This window comes from Poecilia formosa, unplaced genomic scaffold (genome assembly GCF_000485575.1).
Source record: "Poecilia formosa unplaced genomic scaffold, Poecilia_formosa-5.1.2 Scaffold191, whole genome shotgun sequence".
NCBI classification, from domain to species: Eukaryota; Metazoa; Chordata; class Actinopteri; order Cyprinodontiformes; family Poeciliidae; genus Poecilia; species Poecilia formosa.
This window is the reverse complement of record NW_006800130.1, coordinates 165,041-181,959: the sequence shown is the minus strand read 5'-3', so window position 1 is coordinate 181,959 and position 16,919 is coordinate 165,041. Positions and strand designations below refer to the sequence as shown.

General features: G+C 39.1%; 3 protein-coding genes across 3 annotated transcripts; 2 read left to right on the top strand and 1 right to left on the bottom strand.

Annotated features, from left to right (window-relative positions):
- The first annotated feature begins 478 nt into the window (after window positions 1-478).
- znf592 (zinc finger protein 592) lies at window positions 479-9,556 on the top strand. The gene is made up of 9 exons (XM_007566377.2): window positions 479-726; window positions 1,122-3,322; window positions 4,422-4,600; window positions 4,686-4,859; window positions 4,950-5,109; window positions 5,414-5,674; window positions 5,994-6,106; window positions 6,240-6,381; window positions 6,776-9,556. The coding sequence occupies exons 2-9, from the start codon at window positions 1,142-1,144 to the stop codon at window positions 7,256-7,258; spliced, it is 3,693 nt and encodes a 1,230-aa protein (XP_007566439.1). The 5' UTR covers window positions 479-726; window positions 1,122-1,141; the 3' UTR covers window positions 7,259-9,556.
- A 1,527-nt stretch (window positions 9,557-11,083) lies between these two features.
- On the top strand, window positions 11,084-14,360 carry kti12 (KTI12 chromatin associated homolog). The gene is made up of 9 exons (XM_007566376.2): window positions 11,084-11,326; window positions 12,162-12,213; window positions 12,319-12,371; window positions 12,450-12,505; window positions 12,595-12,674; window positions 12,771-12,930; window positions 13,028-13,090; window positions 13,571-13,639; window positions 14,192-14,360. The coding sequence occupies exons 1-9, from the start codon at window positions 11,176-11,178 to the stop codon at window positions 14,333-14,335; spliced, it is 828 nt and encodes a 275-aa protein (XP_007566438.1). The 5' UTR covers window positions 11,084-11,175; the 3' UTR covers window positions 14,336-14,360.
- A 75-nt stretch (window positions 14,361-14,435) lies between these two features.
- Window positions 14,436-16,219, bottom strand: ch25hl1.1 (cholesterol 25-hydroxylase like 1, tandem duplicate 1). Its single transcript, XM_007566425.2, has one exon. It carries the CDS (start codon window positions 15,910-15,912, stop codon window positions 15,082-15,084), a length of 831 nt encoding a protein of 276 aa, XP_007566487.1. The 5' UTR covers window positions 15,913-16,219; the 3' UTR covers window positions 14,436-15,081.
- Between the last annotated feature and the right edge of the window lie 700 nt (window positions 16,220-16,919).

The following is a 16,919-nucleotide window of genomic DNA, read 5'->3' as shown; positions in this document are numbered from 1 at the left end:
AAGACAGACCAGAGCAGCAATAACAATGTGGCAGACAAAGCCATATTGTTATAACTTATTGGCTTTGTCTATTCATTTCCAAGATGCAACTACTAAAACACCTTTGCTTTAAGGAGAGACTCATTCACAACCTGAAGGGTCCACCTTTTTTCCCCAAGTATTCTGCTTGTTACTGAAGGAATATATTTCTGATTAAATAATCCTTGTTATAGAAATGTATAGTAAAGCCTTAAAAAAAAGAGGAAAGTCACATGCTTAATGTGTAAAACACAAATTTTAGTTAATCATCATGTTATATTTCAAAGCTTCCTTTGGTCAGAAATTTATATGGGTAGAAATGGCTTATTTGGCTTCTATTGGCCACAAAGAACTTATCTATTCAGAGTCGCCTAAATGTTGTTTGTATCCAGGTTTAAAATGTATTTACTCTTACCTACCTAATATTCGAGAGCTACTGCCGTGTGTTTCAGCGGTTGAGGGGAAGGAAGAAGTTAATTGATTTCTTAGCTTCCTCTTCTCCTTCCTTGTGGCACCCAGTTTCTCGTTTTGCCTGTAAGTCAGCGATGAGGGTTTGAATCACCCAAGACGGAAAAAGGAAAACCAAGTTGACGTTAGCAGCGTTTAGCATAGCTTAGCTACAATACCCTACAGCAGTATGAACTTTGTACTATATTTAAGTTGCTATATAACAGCATTCTAGATCGTTGGGCACACGAGTATCAAATGGTAAGCGTGATTTGCATAAATAAGTAAAGTATTTAAGTGCTTAGCTTAAATATTTTCGCTTTAGCATGTTGTTGTTGGCTAGCTAGCCTGGTTTCGATACGTTTTAGCTAGGTACTATGTTAGCCAACTCACCTCGCAGCCTGTGCATTTTTGCCCCAATCGTACTGTCATTTTTTAATGTTTAAGGAATGTGTTTTACGCTAATGCATCTTACATTTAAAAGAAAACTTACCTAGACGTGTTGGCTTTGCAGCTAATGCTAATATTAGCACTGGAGTTGTTTTTAACCTTTAAGACAAGTTATATTTTTTTGGAGTGTAGTAAGCTGAAGCCATTGTGAAAATTGAATGAGTCTTGTATTGTAATTTAGTGCAAATTTCGGATGTTTTCCATAGGTTTATGAGAATGCAGAGACATGGGTGACATGAAAACCCCAGATTTTGATGACCTTCTGGCAGCCTTTGACATCCCAGATGCCACTGGACTGGATTCTAAAGAGGCCATCCAGGAAAGCCACGAGGAGATAGATAATCAACTAAAACACTCAGTAATCTGTCTGGATGACAGCTTACTCAGTAACCCAGATGCCACTACAGCAGATATTCCTCTTGTTAGTGTTATAGTGAAAAATACAAGTCGACAAGAATCACTTGAAGGTTTCAGTGACCAGCTTCATTCAGTTACAGCGTTGCAGAATGGATTCAAGGGACAGGAGGCCTGCGTTAAGCCTGTGGAACCATCCAACACAAGTTTTTCTAATTCATTTCAAGCTGATTTGAATGGGGAAGGTTCAAGAGAACTTCCTGGAGAAATTCCCCTTCAGCAGAAACCTGATGAAACAGCAGTATTTTCTCCATCACTTTCCCATTTTAGTCCCCCCTATAGTCCTCAGACAGAGGCATTGTATAGCAACAACCAAAAGGTTTCAAAACAAGAGGGGCCTTGTTGTCTAGAAGCTCGGATTTTGGCAGAACCTTTAGTTCCAGGCAGGGAACAAAAATCAGATATTTTTTTGTTCGATGCGTCTCCCAAGAACACTAAAGAGAGCACACCAGAAAATGGCAGAAGCAACGATCATCTCTCTGATAGCTATATCAGAGGTGAAACAGAGAACACCACTAGAGCATGTTGCCCATTTACTTCTTTAAGCAGTGAGCAGAACTTTAAAGAGGCGGAATCCCAAAACACAGAGGATGTTACCAACTCTTATTCATCTGCCAAATTTCAAACATCTAAATTGCCTTTGTCTAATGAGGCTCCAATTGCTCCAAATACTAAAAAGGATCCCACTGAGACAACTGATCCCACAGAATCGTCAGCATCGAACAGTGATTGCGTTAAAGCTAATAACATGGCAGCCATATCCCCAAGAAGCCCCAGGAGTCCGAATGTAGTGAAACGGTTAATGAAACCCTCTGATAGCCCTGTAAGCCTCTGCAGTGACAGCAGTGGCAAGACATCCCCTGCAGTGGCATCCGTTTCATCCCCAGCCATACCCAGGGTCAGAATTAAGACTATTAAAACCACTTCTGGTCAGATCAAACGCACAGTGACCAGTGTGCTGCCAGACTCCGAAACAGACGAGATTCATTCTGCTTATGAATCCTCGCCGTCGCAGAGTATGATCAGTGAAGACTCCTACTGCAACGTGTCCCCTCGTCAATCTCAAGCTGTTGATTGCAGTCCTGGGAGTAACCCAGCAGCATGCACATCTTCACCCAAAATGCCCAGAAGGTCGGAGGAAAAATCGAGAGGTTTTAGGACAGGCTTCCACAGGAGTAGCCGCGCTGTCCAGCGATCCGTTGCACACGATGCGCAGAAACCAAAGAGAGCTTCATCTACGACAGGTCTCACATCAAACACAAACTTCCTTCCAAAAGCAATGCACTTGGCAAGTCTAAATTTGGTCCCTCACAGCGTTGCTGCTTCAGTTGCTGCCCGGCCCTCGTCCCATCAACAAAGTCAAAACATTCTTCCCTCCTCGGTTTGCAGCACTGTCCCTCTGGTGCATCAAGTCAAAACAGCCACGCCTTTCCCCCGTTCATCTGCCCCGAACACAGCTGCAGGAACCCTAAACAGGCTTTTGACAAGTGCCAACCCAGTGCCTGTATACGTGCCTAACCTGAGCCCCCCACCAGAGTGCAACATCAAGCTTCCGCCTCGCGGCTATTGCTGCCTCGAGTGCGGGGACTCGTTTGGCGTCGAGAGGAGTCTGGCGTTTCATTACAACAGGAGGAGTGTCCAGATCGAAGTAGGATGTACACACTGCGCAAAGACCCTGGTTTTCTTTAACAGGTGCGCCCTGTTGGCACATGCACGGGAGCACAAAAGCAACGGCAGCGTGATGCAGTGCACGCAGCTCCATCTGAAACCTATATCAGAGGAGCAGATGTTTGTACCCCTGAGCTCTGAGTCGGCGAACACGGGCCCGTACCCCTCGACGTTCGTCTCACCAGTCAGTGAACCCGTCATGCCCTTATACCCAGACGGTGTGATTCGCAACAGGTTCCGTTGTCTGGAGTGCAACAAGCAGTTGCCAGACTACAAAGCGCTTGCAGGTCATTACCAGAAGATGTCAGAAGACGTGGAAGGGCTGGTGAGTAAATGGGGTGGAAAAGTATGAGAGAATGTGCTTTTGCGTCTTTGTTAGTGTCGATTAAATCAAGAAAAAAAAAAAAAAAGGAAACAATAATGTAATCAAGTTTTGAAGGCCGAACTAGATTGTAATGGCTTTAGAGCCAGATGTTAATTCAAATATAGTGCCAACCTGTTTAGTGCAATGGAGTCATTCATCTATAGAAGGCATGAGTCAGAGTGAAACCTTCCCTTGTGACGGCCTTGAGTAAAAATACTAAAATTTGATGTTATAAAAGATGTTAATACAAAAAATTTAAACAACATGTACAGTATAATATGATGTAAGTGCTTTTAAAACTGAAGCAATTACCCCTGCTGCTGACAGTTTATTTACCATTTATTTATTATTTTATGTAAACTCAGACAAAGATTAATATTTATATAAACAGTAGCTTTGAACTAACTTTTTTTTTTCATGGCACATTATGTGCTCTTTTTTTTACCATTTTGTTGCACAAGTGTAACAAATTCATTTTGGCTGTTTAATTAATCGGGCCATCTGTTCAGTTACAGCCTGCAATTAGCAGCTTAAGTGATATATTGCTCATCCCTTACTAATCGTAGCAATTATAAACAATGTCAGCTTAATAAAGATGTTGCCCTTTTCGTCAGTAGTTTCCAGGACCAGCAATATTTCCTGAAGAATTTATGTTTGTTGCAAGTGTGGGGAAAGTATAATAGCTTTTTTTTCAGACAGCTGACCAGCTGTGTGCAGCAGCTGCTTTTGGGAAGCAATATTATGGCACTTCTGTGCTTTATACAAAACTCCAGGCAGTTGTTGAAACTATATTTTTTTGTTTTCAAACTTTGGCAGACCTTGATTCCGGTCTTCAGTCTATTCATATTCTGTGGTTATAGTAGGCATTTAAAAACATTCTGTGGTTAAGCTGCGTCACAGATAGGGGTTATGTGCATGTTTAGCTCCTGTAACATAAAAAAAATGTAAATCATAAACTTATTCCATAAAGTTGACGTATCCATTGTTTACGTTTACATTTTTAATACATTTCATGCTCTTTTTTTCCCCTCCCCCTTGCCCTTGTCTTTCATTATGACAGATTTGTAAAGTTTGCTCAATGTTGTTGCCAAACAAGTGCAGCTTCAGAACTCACCAGCGCCTCCATGCCCACAAATCCCCTTACTGCTGTCCTGAGTGCGGCGCCCCGAGTCGATCTGCTGACATCCAGAAGCATGTCAAGGAGAACTGTCTGCATTATGCTCGCAAGGCTTGGTACAAGTACGTAGGCTAAAGAAACAATAATTTTTCTTTTAAATTCACAGTAAGATGTTGTAATAGTGTTTTTAAATATATTTTCTTCCAGATGTCTTCACTGTGACATGGTTTTCAGAACCCTCCTAGGACAAAAGACTCACGTTGAGGAGAAACACTGCGAGGTCTTGTACAAGTGTTCAGTCTGTCCAGTTGCCTTCAAGACCTCTGACGGCTGTGAAGTGCATTTAAAAAATAAACACAAATCTAGCAGGCAAACTCCTCAGTAAGTTAACTGCAAATGGTCTGACAGTCCTAAGTTGTACTTTTCATTTTAAGAGTTGTCAGCACATTTATTTGTTTGTATTTTTTGCAGGTTGGTGTTTAAGTGTTCCTGCAAGGCACTTTTCAATAAAAAACACAACTTTTTTCAACATTTTCACGAAAACGCCAACAAGCGAGTCACTTGTGTGTTCAAGTGTCCAGAATGCAACTCTGTTTTTCCACAAAAGCGGCTGTTGATGCAGCACTTCAAGGTTAGTTCCAAACATATTGCTTATTATTATTGTTATGAAGTTTGCAATCATTTTCCTTTTTATAATTGGGTTGGGGGTTTTTTTAACTTCCAAAATTTGTATACCTTTTTAAATATTGCAAGTTGTACTAAGGAGAGAAAAATGTAATCACAAGTTGCAGGTGTTCTGTCCTGTTACACTACTGATTCTATTCATACAAGCATTTTGTGACTATTTTCTTTTAGCTTAATTTATTATAAAGTATAAGGTATGGTGTCTTTAACTGTAATGAGTGCTTTCCTCTGTATGTTTTGTCATCTGGCAGACCGTGCATGTGGGAAATATGACGGCAGACACAGAAAAGGACAGTAAAGAAAAAGAAGGGCTGGATTGGTTCCCAGAGTCTCATCCTGTCCAGCGGGAGAAGAGTCACATCACTCGTAAAAACACCGACAGTCCAAGGAAGAAGTCGGAGCAGGACCCCAAATCTCGCGTTAAGCCTCGGGGGTGGACATGCGGCGAGTGTCTGCAGTGCTTTGCTGAAAGAGAGTCGTACGTTTCTCACATGAAGATCAACCATGGAAAGGTAGATGTTTGACTCCAAACCTTCTCACTAAATGCTGGTCCGTCTCAGAACATTCTGACAGTTTGTTGTAAGTGTGGGGAAGGCACACACTTACAACAAAAAGAAAAGCTATATTCCGTCCACTTTCTCTGGCAACTCACAAAATAACTGACTTAAGAGCATTCAGGAAAAGATAAATGTACAACAAACCAGATTTTTATTTGTTATTGTACTCAATGAAGTTCAGGTTTTTGGCATATTTAGGTTTCTTAATGTGGTTAAGTAGGTGCAGTTTTACAAGCTCGTTTCATTGGAACTATGTTTGATGTTTTTACCTCAGTCAATGAAGAAATATCCTTGTCGCCACTGTGAGCTGTCGTTCAACGCAGCCACCAGTCTGAGGCGACACATTCGCAGTGAACATGATGGTAAAAGAAGAATTTATTCTTGTTGGTAAGTTTAAACAACCTCAAAGTTTATATTAATCTCTTGTCTGATTTTTTTTTTGTTTTGTTTGTTTGGTTTTTTTTGGGGGGGCTTTTAAAGAATTTACAGTAATATTTTAACCTTTTACCATATTCCACAGGTACTGCACGGATCCAAAGACAACCTTCACAACAAGCGTGATGTTGAAGAACCACATAAGTCTTATGCATGGAATTAAAAACCCGGATCTCAGGCAGATGCCCAAATCATCCATCAAGGAGTTCAAAAGCCCTTCAGGCAAGGTAGGTATAGATAAACAGATGGATAAATAATCAAGCATATTTTATTACCAGACAAAGATGATCCGACTAAGTAGCAAAGGCTACGTTCCAGTTATGATTTTCTTCATTGTTTTTTTATTTATTGCTCTGAAAACATCATTTGAGGACAGCTTTTTGTACTTAATCTTAAGTATTTTCTTCTGTTCATGCAGTTTTATGATTAGAAATTTTTGCGTGACAAAAAAAAAAGCCAAAATAAGAAATTTGTAAAGGGCCAAATACTTTTTAACAGCAGTGTGTTTTATTTGTAAAAATAACTAATAAAAAAAAAAAAAACAGTTCTTGCAGGCCAGTGTTAAAATGTAACAGATTGTAGCGATCCCAGTTTAACAGGTTGTTGTATGATTTTCTTCAGGGGATAATATTGGCGTCGCCAGTCAGGCGTAGGCAGGCTGACACCCCGGATCGCAGTGATCTCGATGCTCCCTCAGCTAAACGTCTTAAAGCTCAGTTCCGCTGTTCAAAGTGCGGTTTCACCACGGACGACAGCACCGAGTTCCAGCAGCATATACCTCAGCATAAAACAGATGAAAACACCCCTCAGTGCCTTCACTGTGGTCTGTGTTTCACATCTGTGGTTTCTCTTAATAGACATCTTTTTATTGTGCACAAAGTCAAAGATCCCAAGGAAGATGAAGAAGAAGACAAAGAAGAAGAAGAGGAGGAGGAGGAGATGAGAGATGTCGGTCGGTCGGTTGGATCGGCCGTGACTGCTCATGTGAATGACTATAAACCCTCGCTGGATGAGGAGCCAGAAAACCCTCCCTACACCAACACTTCAGACTTTCATTTAAAACTAAAACCTCTTTCCCAGACAGATTCAGCTTCTTCCCAGTAGTGAAGGTTACATCTGTCCCAGAAAAAGCTGCATTTATTTGTCCTTTTTTTTTTTTTTTTATGGTGTCGAGCCAAATTTATGCTTCAACGTCAGCTTGACGCAGAACCTACGCCGTGTGGCTCCCCTTTAGCTTGACATGCACCTGTCCAGAAAATAACTCCACGTCGTAGCAACACGTACTAACAGCTGCTATTGGCCCAGGTGGTGTGTGTTTACATGGATCGCTGATTTGCTCACAATTAACCCCCATGTGGATCAAGAGCATAAAATGTAACGGGCTGTAACTGAATCGGTTTGCTCACCGGTTTGGCCGTGTTTATTTTGAGCTTCCAGCAGCTCTACCAGTCTGTGCAAGTATTCTTTTCCACATCGTCTTCTTTTTTTTTGCGTTCAGTAGTGACTGTAATCAACATTCAGTGGCTTGCAGTGTCCCCAAAGACTCACCGACATTCAAAATAACTTCTTTCTGAAATCTAAAGTTCAGATTGAGGTGTAGCTTGGTTTTTGTGCATCTGCATGCCTGTCTGTGTTCAGGTTACACATTTACATCCTCACATCCTTCACATTATCCCCAAAACATGTTAAGTTAATTGGTAACTAAATTCAACCCTATATGCACATTCACAATTTACCAATTGAATGTGCATGTGTGTGTGTTTTTTTTAAGTTAAACCTGTAATGGACAGCCTTGTCCATCTGTCCGCTTGAATTCTTGTCCCATGAAAGCTAGAAAATACTCCATGCTTTATATATTGATTTGATGCTGAAGCATATGTTTGGCTCATAAGACTTTAGTTATTTTTAATAGATGGGGGTACAAAGCTTTGGGGCCTTTTTCATTTTTGTCATTTTAAAAGAGTGCAGTATATTTAGGCAAATCCATATTTTTATTTGTATTTTTTATAAAGAACAGTATTGTCATTATTCACTAAAGTAAATTTACTTTGCATGTTAGTAATATGTTAATCTTACTTTTCACATAAAACAACGCTCATCTTTACTTTTAAACGTGTTTTCAAAGCCCATCTCATCAGGATGCTCAGGAATATCTGTTTAAAAGTCAAGTCTCTTCAGTGTTCACAAATGCAATAGATGGTAATGTGATAAAGCTAAAATTTACTTTTGAATGCCACAAACAAGTAGGATTATTGTTGATTTATTGTAACATAAAACATTTGAATTTAGCTGTGCTTTAATTGTAGTACTCGCACCATTTTCGTAGCTACAAAAAGACAGAACAACAGTATTTTTAAGACCACAGACAAATATAAACAAAAGGCTATTAAAGTTGAGTTTTATTTTTTATTTGTTGAAATTCCTAAAGGTTTAAAAAAAGAAAAAAATCTGTATCATCCGGTTGGCAGTGGGCATAAAAAGCTTGATTGGTGCATCTCAGTTTTAAAATGCTCATGTCTTTATGTTATTGGTTAAATATGTGTCGGTCATCCCAAATTTGACTTTTCTTTTGTGTGTCGCGTGTGAGGAGGAGACATTGAGGTATTACAGTTTTGCTGCAGCACTATTGAAAATACCTCAAATCACCAGAAGTGTATCTTTTCAGCAAGTTAATGTCAGTGTTTGTTTCAAGTCAGGGTACACGGTTTCGGATAATCCATAGAAGGTGCGAGTGTGAGCTTTGGTGTTACATCTAGGATACTGTTTTCCAAAATCCCAACCTGTGGACGCAATTGAATGCAGAATTATGTCGGGCGAAAACTAACTCGTGGATCTGTGATCATGAAGGAATTCTGTTGTCTGCAGGTTCTGATTTGTGCAGCAGTGCTTCTTGTTTCGTGTTGTCCACATGACGGTTCCTACCTCCACTATTAAATGGCAGTGATTGTTAAATGATCCGAGGCTTTGGCAGGTTGAAGTTAATCTCGGTGCAATGTAAGCAATTATATTTTTAGAACTTGTATCCTCCCATGTTAATAAATTTTATAAATTATTTTGGGAATATTTAGGTTTAACGGTCATATTGACTTGATAAACAGGTGAACTTTTCTATTATAGTGCTCAAAATCACACCACAGCAGTTTATCTGCTTGCAGGTGGGAAGGGTTAACTGTTCACAACTTAGCTTTTTATAACATTCAGTAAAACACATTTGTACTTTTGATACAGTGTAGAAAGCGGACTTGTATAGAGAAAAAGAAGTGTGTACATACAGTAATGAGTGAAACCTGGATTCACAGCATCCTTCGAAGCCATTACATCTGTTCAGCATGCAGTGGCCTACATGCCTTGCTGTTACGTTTACATGAAGTACTTACAAATAAACAGGTGCATTTAATGAAACATCTGCTCCGTCTTGTTTTTTTGCAGCATTAAACATTTGTATTTGGGTGACGCTGGCATTTAAAAGTGACAGGTCATACTTCACACAAGTCACCCAAATGAGCAGTGTCCAGCCAATAAGCAACAACCACTAGAGGATGACCTCATGCTCTCAGAAAATCAAGCCCAGCCCATCTTGGTATAAAAAGCTCTTCTTGTATTTGGAGAGCTGCAAATATTTTTTTTTTTAATTAAGACAGCAAAGGGAGAAGCAAGATGCCAGCAATCTGCAGAGGGGGATTTTTGTCTTCTTTCATCCTTATCTCCTATATCGCGATGACGACCTCGGTGATGCTTGATTTAACCGAACTGAAAAACAAAGTATCCCAGCTCAAGGTGAATCCCAGAGGAAATCTCTGGGCAACAGGTAAGAACATTTTAAAACTGCTGAAAAATGTACTTTTGTCTCAATAGAGGCAGTTTTAATTGGGAGTCTGCATTTTTCTTTTTTTATTATTATAGGCCATTTCATGGGAAAGAAAAGTGTGGATAGCTCCTTACTGGAAAGTGTCTTCGAGAATATCGATGTTCCATCTGAAGACAGAGATGTGAATCCTGTGGCAAGAGTGGAAGATGTGCAGGCACTGATCACCAAGATGTTGAGGGCCGCTCGGCAAACAAGAAAACACACACTGGAAATGTTAGCCTGACTTTATCATATTATTGTTTACTGTTAATTCATTGTATCATTTAAATCACTGTAAGTTTTATTGATTGGAAATATTTTTATTACTACTACTACTACTTATCGTCAGTACTGTCCTTCTCACTATTGTTATGTTGCTTTTTTGAAATGCTTTTATAATAGTTCTTTAATTATAATTAAATTAATTGTAATTAAATTAATTTGATTATAATCAAATTATTATTTCATTTAATTATAATTTCATTTTACAATTATTTTATAATGATTATTTAGTACTTTTTTCACATCTAAAGGTTACAATTACTAGTATTATTTTGCTGTTTTTACAATAATTTCTAGTGGATATTTTTATTACCACAATTATTACCATACTACAGCACTACTTTTATATCGTTGTTTTGGCTATTTTATTATAATTAATATTTAACATGAAGTTATATCTTATTACTAATATCTTCATCTTATTTGCTATTATTACAGTTACTGCACTATCTCACAATATATATATATTTTTGTCTTAATATAGAGAAAGAGGAGATCCAGCTTGAAGAAACCAACCTCTTACCTGTAACAATACGAGCACCAACTGATGAAGATCATAGATCTATTATTTTTGTCAAGTAAAAAAAAAAGACTGTAATCTAAGCAAGGTGTTGTTTTTTTTTCTTGTAATATTTATTACGTTCCATTCGTCTTTGTGTTTGTTATTCAAAATATACCTGTTTCCTTCTTAACATGCTGTATATTTCTGTTTCAATAAAATGTGCAAAGAAGTTGTATGTAATGTGTGTCATATTAATGTTTTTTTTTTTAATAATGGGTGGCTTTGGGTGTTTTGGCGCCCCCTTTTGGTATGTCTGCTAATCATATCCGGGTGACAGAGCTGAGCATCAACGTGCTGGTCCCCATGTTACTAAACTAACCAGCAGCAGTTATGCCTTTAGTAGTAATGTGCGGATACCCGTGTAGTGGTAAAACACGGAGGGCAGAAGAACTGAAGGCGCATTTTGAAGAGACCACCGATCGACAGGTTCACATTGTCGGAGACCGAGCTCTGGGCGTTGATAGAAACAGTGTTTATGCAGGCAAGTTCGGCTAGCTTCGTTCCCATTCACTATTGTTCGGTGGTGTTCGCTTTCTCTGAACTTTCCGACGCGCTGGCAAATCGTCTTAAAAGTTATTAGCGTCGCACTTTGGCTTTATCCCACTCTGTTAAATTGTTTGCGACCCGGGCATGTTTTATTCGAGTGCCAGGATACAGTGGCATGTAAATGCTTGATCCGGGTTTTTAAATATAATCGCGTCTCAGCTGGTGGGAAATCAGCGAAAAAATTGATCTGAAACCTGATTCACACATATGCAGACATGGTGTGTTACAATTTTTCTACCTGGCTCCCCTGTGCTAATTAAACCAATAGCCCTTAATCCTTTATCTTTATTATAAAAGTTTAGGGTATATAGCGCAAACTAAGTCATAAATCATATTTCTGAAATATCATAACATTTTATTTCACACAATCCAGCTTCTGTAATGTGACTTTTTTTTTACATTAAGCTAATTCAAAACTATTTTCATTGTTTGAGCCCAAATCAGACTCACGAATTGATTTATTAGTAATATTTTAGGTGTATAAAGAAAATAGAACATTTGTTGAAGGTGGAACAAAGATGTATAAGTTCTATGTTTTATATAGTGCTTATGCATCCCCCTTTCATGCCACCTTTCTGCCCATATGGTTTACATCAAAAATAGCCAATCCTGAAGACTTCTTGTACAGCTACTTTGACTACTAAGAATAACAAAAAACATAATGTAATAAAACACAGCAGTGAATATATGGTTAACTTTGTGGAGCACTGAAGTCGGATGGTTAGTGTTATAGTGAATTGTTATGGATTAAACTTGCAGTTTTGTTGCAGATTCCCAAAAAGAGAAGGATACAAGAGCATCTCTAAAAGCTGAAGTAGAGAGGTAGGTTTACCCTCACCTCTCTTCCACCACATGCAGGCTGTTACAAGACGTTCTTTAAAATTTTCCTCTTTTTTTTTTCCACACTATTTTTGTTCTTTTTTTCAGGAAGGTCAATAGGGACAACATTGTAATTTTAGACTCATTGAATTACATAAAAGGTATATATCAAGAGTTACGCAAGTTGTGCGAATTCTCATTTTAAGCACAGTGATGTAACCTATTAACATGTCTCACAGGTTACCGCTACGAATTGTTCTGTCTGACTAAGCATGCGCAGACGCCGCACTGCCTGGTAAGAATGCGGGTGGGGGGAAAAAAAATAACCTATGGATTATAATGACATGCGTCGGTGTAACTAATACTGGGGGTATTTTGATGAAGGTGCACTGTTTGACATCAAGTGAAGAAAGCTCATTGTGGAACAAAAACAGAGAAGCTGCAGAGCAATACAGCCAGGACATGTGAGTAAGAAGTTTCTACACAATGAATTAATAACAGTGATGATTAATTTGTTACATTAAAGTGTCATTTTCTTTGTGCTTTGGGTTTATTTTTAGCTTTGACGCACTAGTTCAGAGGTTTGAAGCACCAGACTCCAGGAACAGATGGGACAGTCCTCTCTTCACTGTCCTCAAAGACGACGTTCCTCCTCTTGAAGCCGTTTCTGACGCGCTTTTTAAGAGAAAAGCCCCCCCGCCTAATCAGTCCACCCAGAGCGTAAGGAAATTCACAAAAGCCATATTGTTTGATGCGATGTGTGTAATCGCTCTGAGAGTAACAAAGTGGATTTTTTCCTTTTTTTTTTCCCTCACAGCAACCCCTCTCCTCAACAAACTTCCTGTATGAGTTGGACAAAATCACACAGGATGTTTTAATGGTTCGTCCTCCTTTATGTTTCTGTCAATTTTTCTTTTATTTTTTTCGGTGGGTCTGACGTTCTACCAGTTTGAGATTGACTCATAATTTAGGAAACATCTTTAAAGCAAGTCTTAAAGACTCAAGCAGACTTGTAGATTATGACAGATTATCATTTCCTGTGGTTCAGACCGAGCAAGCTGATAATATCAATTTGTTGCCTGAGAGTAATTATCTTTATAAAGCACCAAACAGAATTAATACACAATTATTTCTCTATCTTTGGATGAGCTCATTTTGATTTCTAATTTCTGTTATTTTTAAATGATTAAAAAAAAGCTTCCTGTATGACAATTTTTTTATTTTTTTTTTTAGTTACTGTTCCTTTATAGTTTTTATTATAGTCAATCATCATTCAGTTATCGTTATTGTTGTTATTATTGTTCAGTTATCTATTTTCTCCCCACTGTGCTGTTTAATAAAGGCAATACAAATCTTTCAGGCAATTTTTAACGCCCAGAAAACAAGTGTCCCTGGAGACCTTATCTCAGTTCCAGGAGCTACAGAAAAGATATCCTTTATGCTTCGAACCAAGGGTGACGTTTGTTTTGTTTTTTTTTCTGACTGCTGTGACGTCTCACTTCCAGGTAAGTTTAATTGCGCAACGTCGGTGGGTTCATTTAATATTCTCGTCTGATGAAGGAAGTCACATTTGCTTGCAGATGGGGAGGCAAAGGCCTCATCATCAAAGACCCCATAAACACTCCTGAGCTGAAGGCAGAGCAGCAAGCCAAGGTAAAGGTCTCATCTGTAATAAAATGCTGAGAGACGTGACTGGTGGGAAGCAACCAAATGCTCCCGGTGGCTTCTCTGTGACGCTCCTTCTCAGAAGCAAACACTTTGATTATTTCTTCACCTTTGAACACGTCCGTCCGAGCAGGAGCTGATTTAAAAGCTCTGTGTTGGTCTGCCTTCAGTGATGGGTGCATAATTGAAGTTCCACATTACGTCAGTGGCGTATTTGCTGTGTGGTCGTGTAGCTTTCATGTGGGTTGCTTTAGAAACACAAACTTTCTGTCTGGTTTCTCTGAACAACTTTATGTCCTTAACCCATAAATGAAACGTGGAGCTGACCAGGACCGTCAACATGGCCGAGCTGAGGAAACTACGGCGCCAGTTCATCAGTTACAGCAAGATGCACCCGACGGAGAAAACGGGGCAGATTGCCAACATGTTTGTTCAGTATTTAAATAAGGGTCTTCATTAAATTAAATTAAATTAAATTAAAGAGCTGGATGGGGTTTTTTCTGCTTCTTGACAAGTGCAGATGTTTAAATGTGTTGCTGTATCATCTTTATCTTGTTTTTTTTAATTAAAATAAGGTAGAAATTGATTTGAGTACTTCTGTTTATTAAATGAAAGTGCAAAATTTAGCTATAAAAGCGAATTATCTGCTATATCTAGACGATTGGAGAGGCTGGGGGTAAATACTTCACATACATAATTGCATGATTATGAATGCATGAAACAAGTATGAGGGGTGTCTCATATATATTCTGGATAGACATGGCATTTACAATTTCCTATATGTAATTATATATTGAGCCACATCAATTATAATTTTGAACTATTTGTGTCAGAAATCTCTTCATTAACGGGATTCATGAGCAAAATCTTCCTGAATAAAATTCCTTCAACATTTGAGTCTTTGTGTAAGAAGATTGTCAGAAACAATAAACAAGACAAATTTTAACTGTTTCTCTTCTGGATATTAAATATAATGTGCAAACACTACATCAGGTTTCAATAAATTATATCCCATGCGTCTGCTTTATAAATAGATGTTTATTGAACAAAAGCTGAAACACATTTAAATATTTTTACAAGTTCAATGCATTTTTAAAATGCTAATAATGCATCAAGAAGTATAGCAGCAAAATAAAGAGATTTAACAAGACAACATATTTATAAAAGAGGCAGTATTTACAGAATTGTGTGGATTATTGTTTTGTCTTAATCAACTTTTTTCTTCTTCAGAGACACGGCAGTGCCGAAGATCCGGTCCCAGTGGCTGAAGAAGGGAGCGTAGTTGCTGCTGGGCTTCTGGTGGTGCAAGTCGTGGGCCGGGGCGCCCCCCAGCAGACCGAAGGGCACCAGGTGGTTCAGGGTCCAGGGCAGGTCGTAGCCTATGTGGTCCTCCACGGACATCCAGATGCTCAGAACTGTTATGCACCATGTGCTCAGTGGGTGACACCTCAAAAGAATCGGGTCCAGGTTGCTCCAGAAGCCCACGGTCATCAGTTCTGGAATGCTGAGCTGCTCCGTGGACCAGGAGAATGGAGCCATGTACTCATGGTGGACTGCATGCACCCAGCGGTACAGCTGCACGTTCTTGTGGTGCACAAAGTGCCAGATGAAGTACTGGGTGTCAAAGAGGAGCAGTATAGCCAGTCCTTCGGTGAACAACTGGTATAACGTAGGAGCATCTCGCGGCAGCGTTGGTGTTGGCAGTATGAACATGCCGATTATGACAGCCGGTAAAACAAAAAAAATGTGGTTATAGAGAGATGTCATGAAGCTCTTGGCCATCATTCCCAGCGTTGGCCTCCTGTCTTGCTGGATCTTATACTTGTGGAACAAAGGGACCCTTTCCCCCAAGAGGTCCAACACAGCAAAGGGCAAACTAAAGCAAAAGTAGCTGGAGAAGGCAAGGATGACGGGCAAAAAGGGAGACGAGACGAGAGACATGTGGTGAAGAAGCAGATGGTCCCAGAAGGGCTGCAGGAGACGGTCGGACGCCCTGAAATGAGGGGACCTCAGAGAGAGCTCGCTGATGTTCAGCATCTTTCTGTTTGGGTCTGCTGCTGCTGCTGCTGCTGCTGCTGATCGAGATGAGATCTGGCTTTATATAGTGGAGATCAACAAACAGGACTTTGCTCTCAGCCAAAAAAAAAAAAAGAAACGCCTTCTTTTCTCCTCACAAGAGCTCAACGTGTGCCAAAACATACCTACGTGAGCTTACCAAGCACGTTCATTAGACACAAGAAACAATGAGCTTCAGATTAGGTTTAATCCAGCATAAATAGAAGACAGATCAAGAGTGTTCATTTTAACTTTTTCATGCATGAATTATGATCCTTTATGTCAGGATTTTTTTTCAAAAATGTTATTGATTTTCTTAATACATAAAAAAAGTAGGAATTTATTTATTTATTTATTTTTTTTTTTTACAAACGTTATTTGAAAAATACATCAGCAGTATTGTTCTTTAGGGGTTATCTGATGTCACAATATTTTTTTTCCTGCAAGAGTCATCTACAGTAGAAGGAGGAACCGGGTCAGTTGATACGCTTTTTTGTCTGTTGGCAATATTGGATTTAACAAAAATAATTTCTTGCATTTGCAGCTGATGGCCAGTAGTTCATAGTGTATTTTATGATGCATTAGTGTCCACTTCAGTGGTCTGTTTGCATTTATAACATAAAAATTCACAAGAAGCACAAGAGAATTGCTTTTACTTTGCTGTCCACTGTAGTGACCACGATGCATGAAAAGGTTAATCCCATCAAAATCACTGTTTACACATTTTTATATCTGTCTTGAACAGATATTTGCAGAAATGCTGATTGGTGTCGATTCATTTTGAAATTGACACATCTATGTATTTTAATGCAATGATCTGAAAACAGGACAGCACACTGTACCGAGAATTCCTCCATATTAGCTTGGAGGAATGCAACACATTCCTCCCAACGGAACAGCATGAACCCATTCCTGTTGGTGGGTTTCCTGAAATGTGCTGTTTGCTTTTGCAGTTTCTCTGAGATTAGGGTCAGCTCTTTGATTTGGTC

What these genes read in the sequence shown, in the direction of transcription:
- znf592 (XM_007566377.2), top strand. Translation starts at nt 1,142, where the DNA reads ATGGGTGACATGAAAACCCCAGATTTTGATGACCTTCTGGCAGCCTTT. An exon ending in TCTAGCAGGCAAACTCCTCA is followed by an intron (nt 4,860 to 4,949) that starts GTAAGTTAACTG and finishes TATTTTTTGCAG; the next exon opens with GTTGGTGTTTAAGTGTTCCT. An exon ending in TGTTGATGCAGCACTTCAAG is followed by an intron (nt 5,110 to 5,413) that starts GTTAGTTCCAAA and finishes GTCATCTGGCAG; the next exon opens with ACCGTGCATGTGGGAAATAT.
- kti12 (XM_007566376.2), top strand. Translation starts at nt 11,176, where the DNA reads ATGCCTTTAGTAGTAATGTGCGGATACCCGTGTAGTGGTAAAACACGG. An exon ending in CGCAGACGCCGCACTGCCTG is followed by an intron (nt 12,506 to 12,594) that starts GTAAGAATGCGG and finishes ATTTTGATGAAG; the next exon opens with GTGCACTGTTTGACATCAAG. An exon ending in GAGCAATACAGCCAGGACAT is followed by an intron (nt 12,675 to 12,770) that starts GTGAGTAAGAAG and finishes GTTTATTTTTAG; the next exon opens with CTTTGACGCACTAGTTCAGA.
- ch25hl1.1 (XM_007566425.2), bottom strand. Translation starts at nt 15,912, where the DNA reads ATGCTGAACATCAGCGAGCTCTCTCTGAGGTCCCCTCATTTCAGGGCG.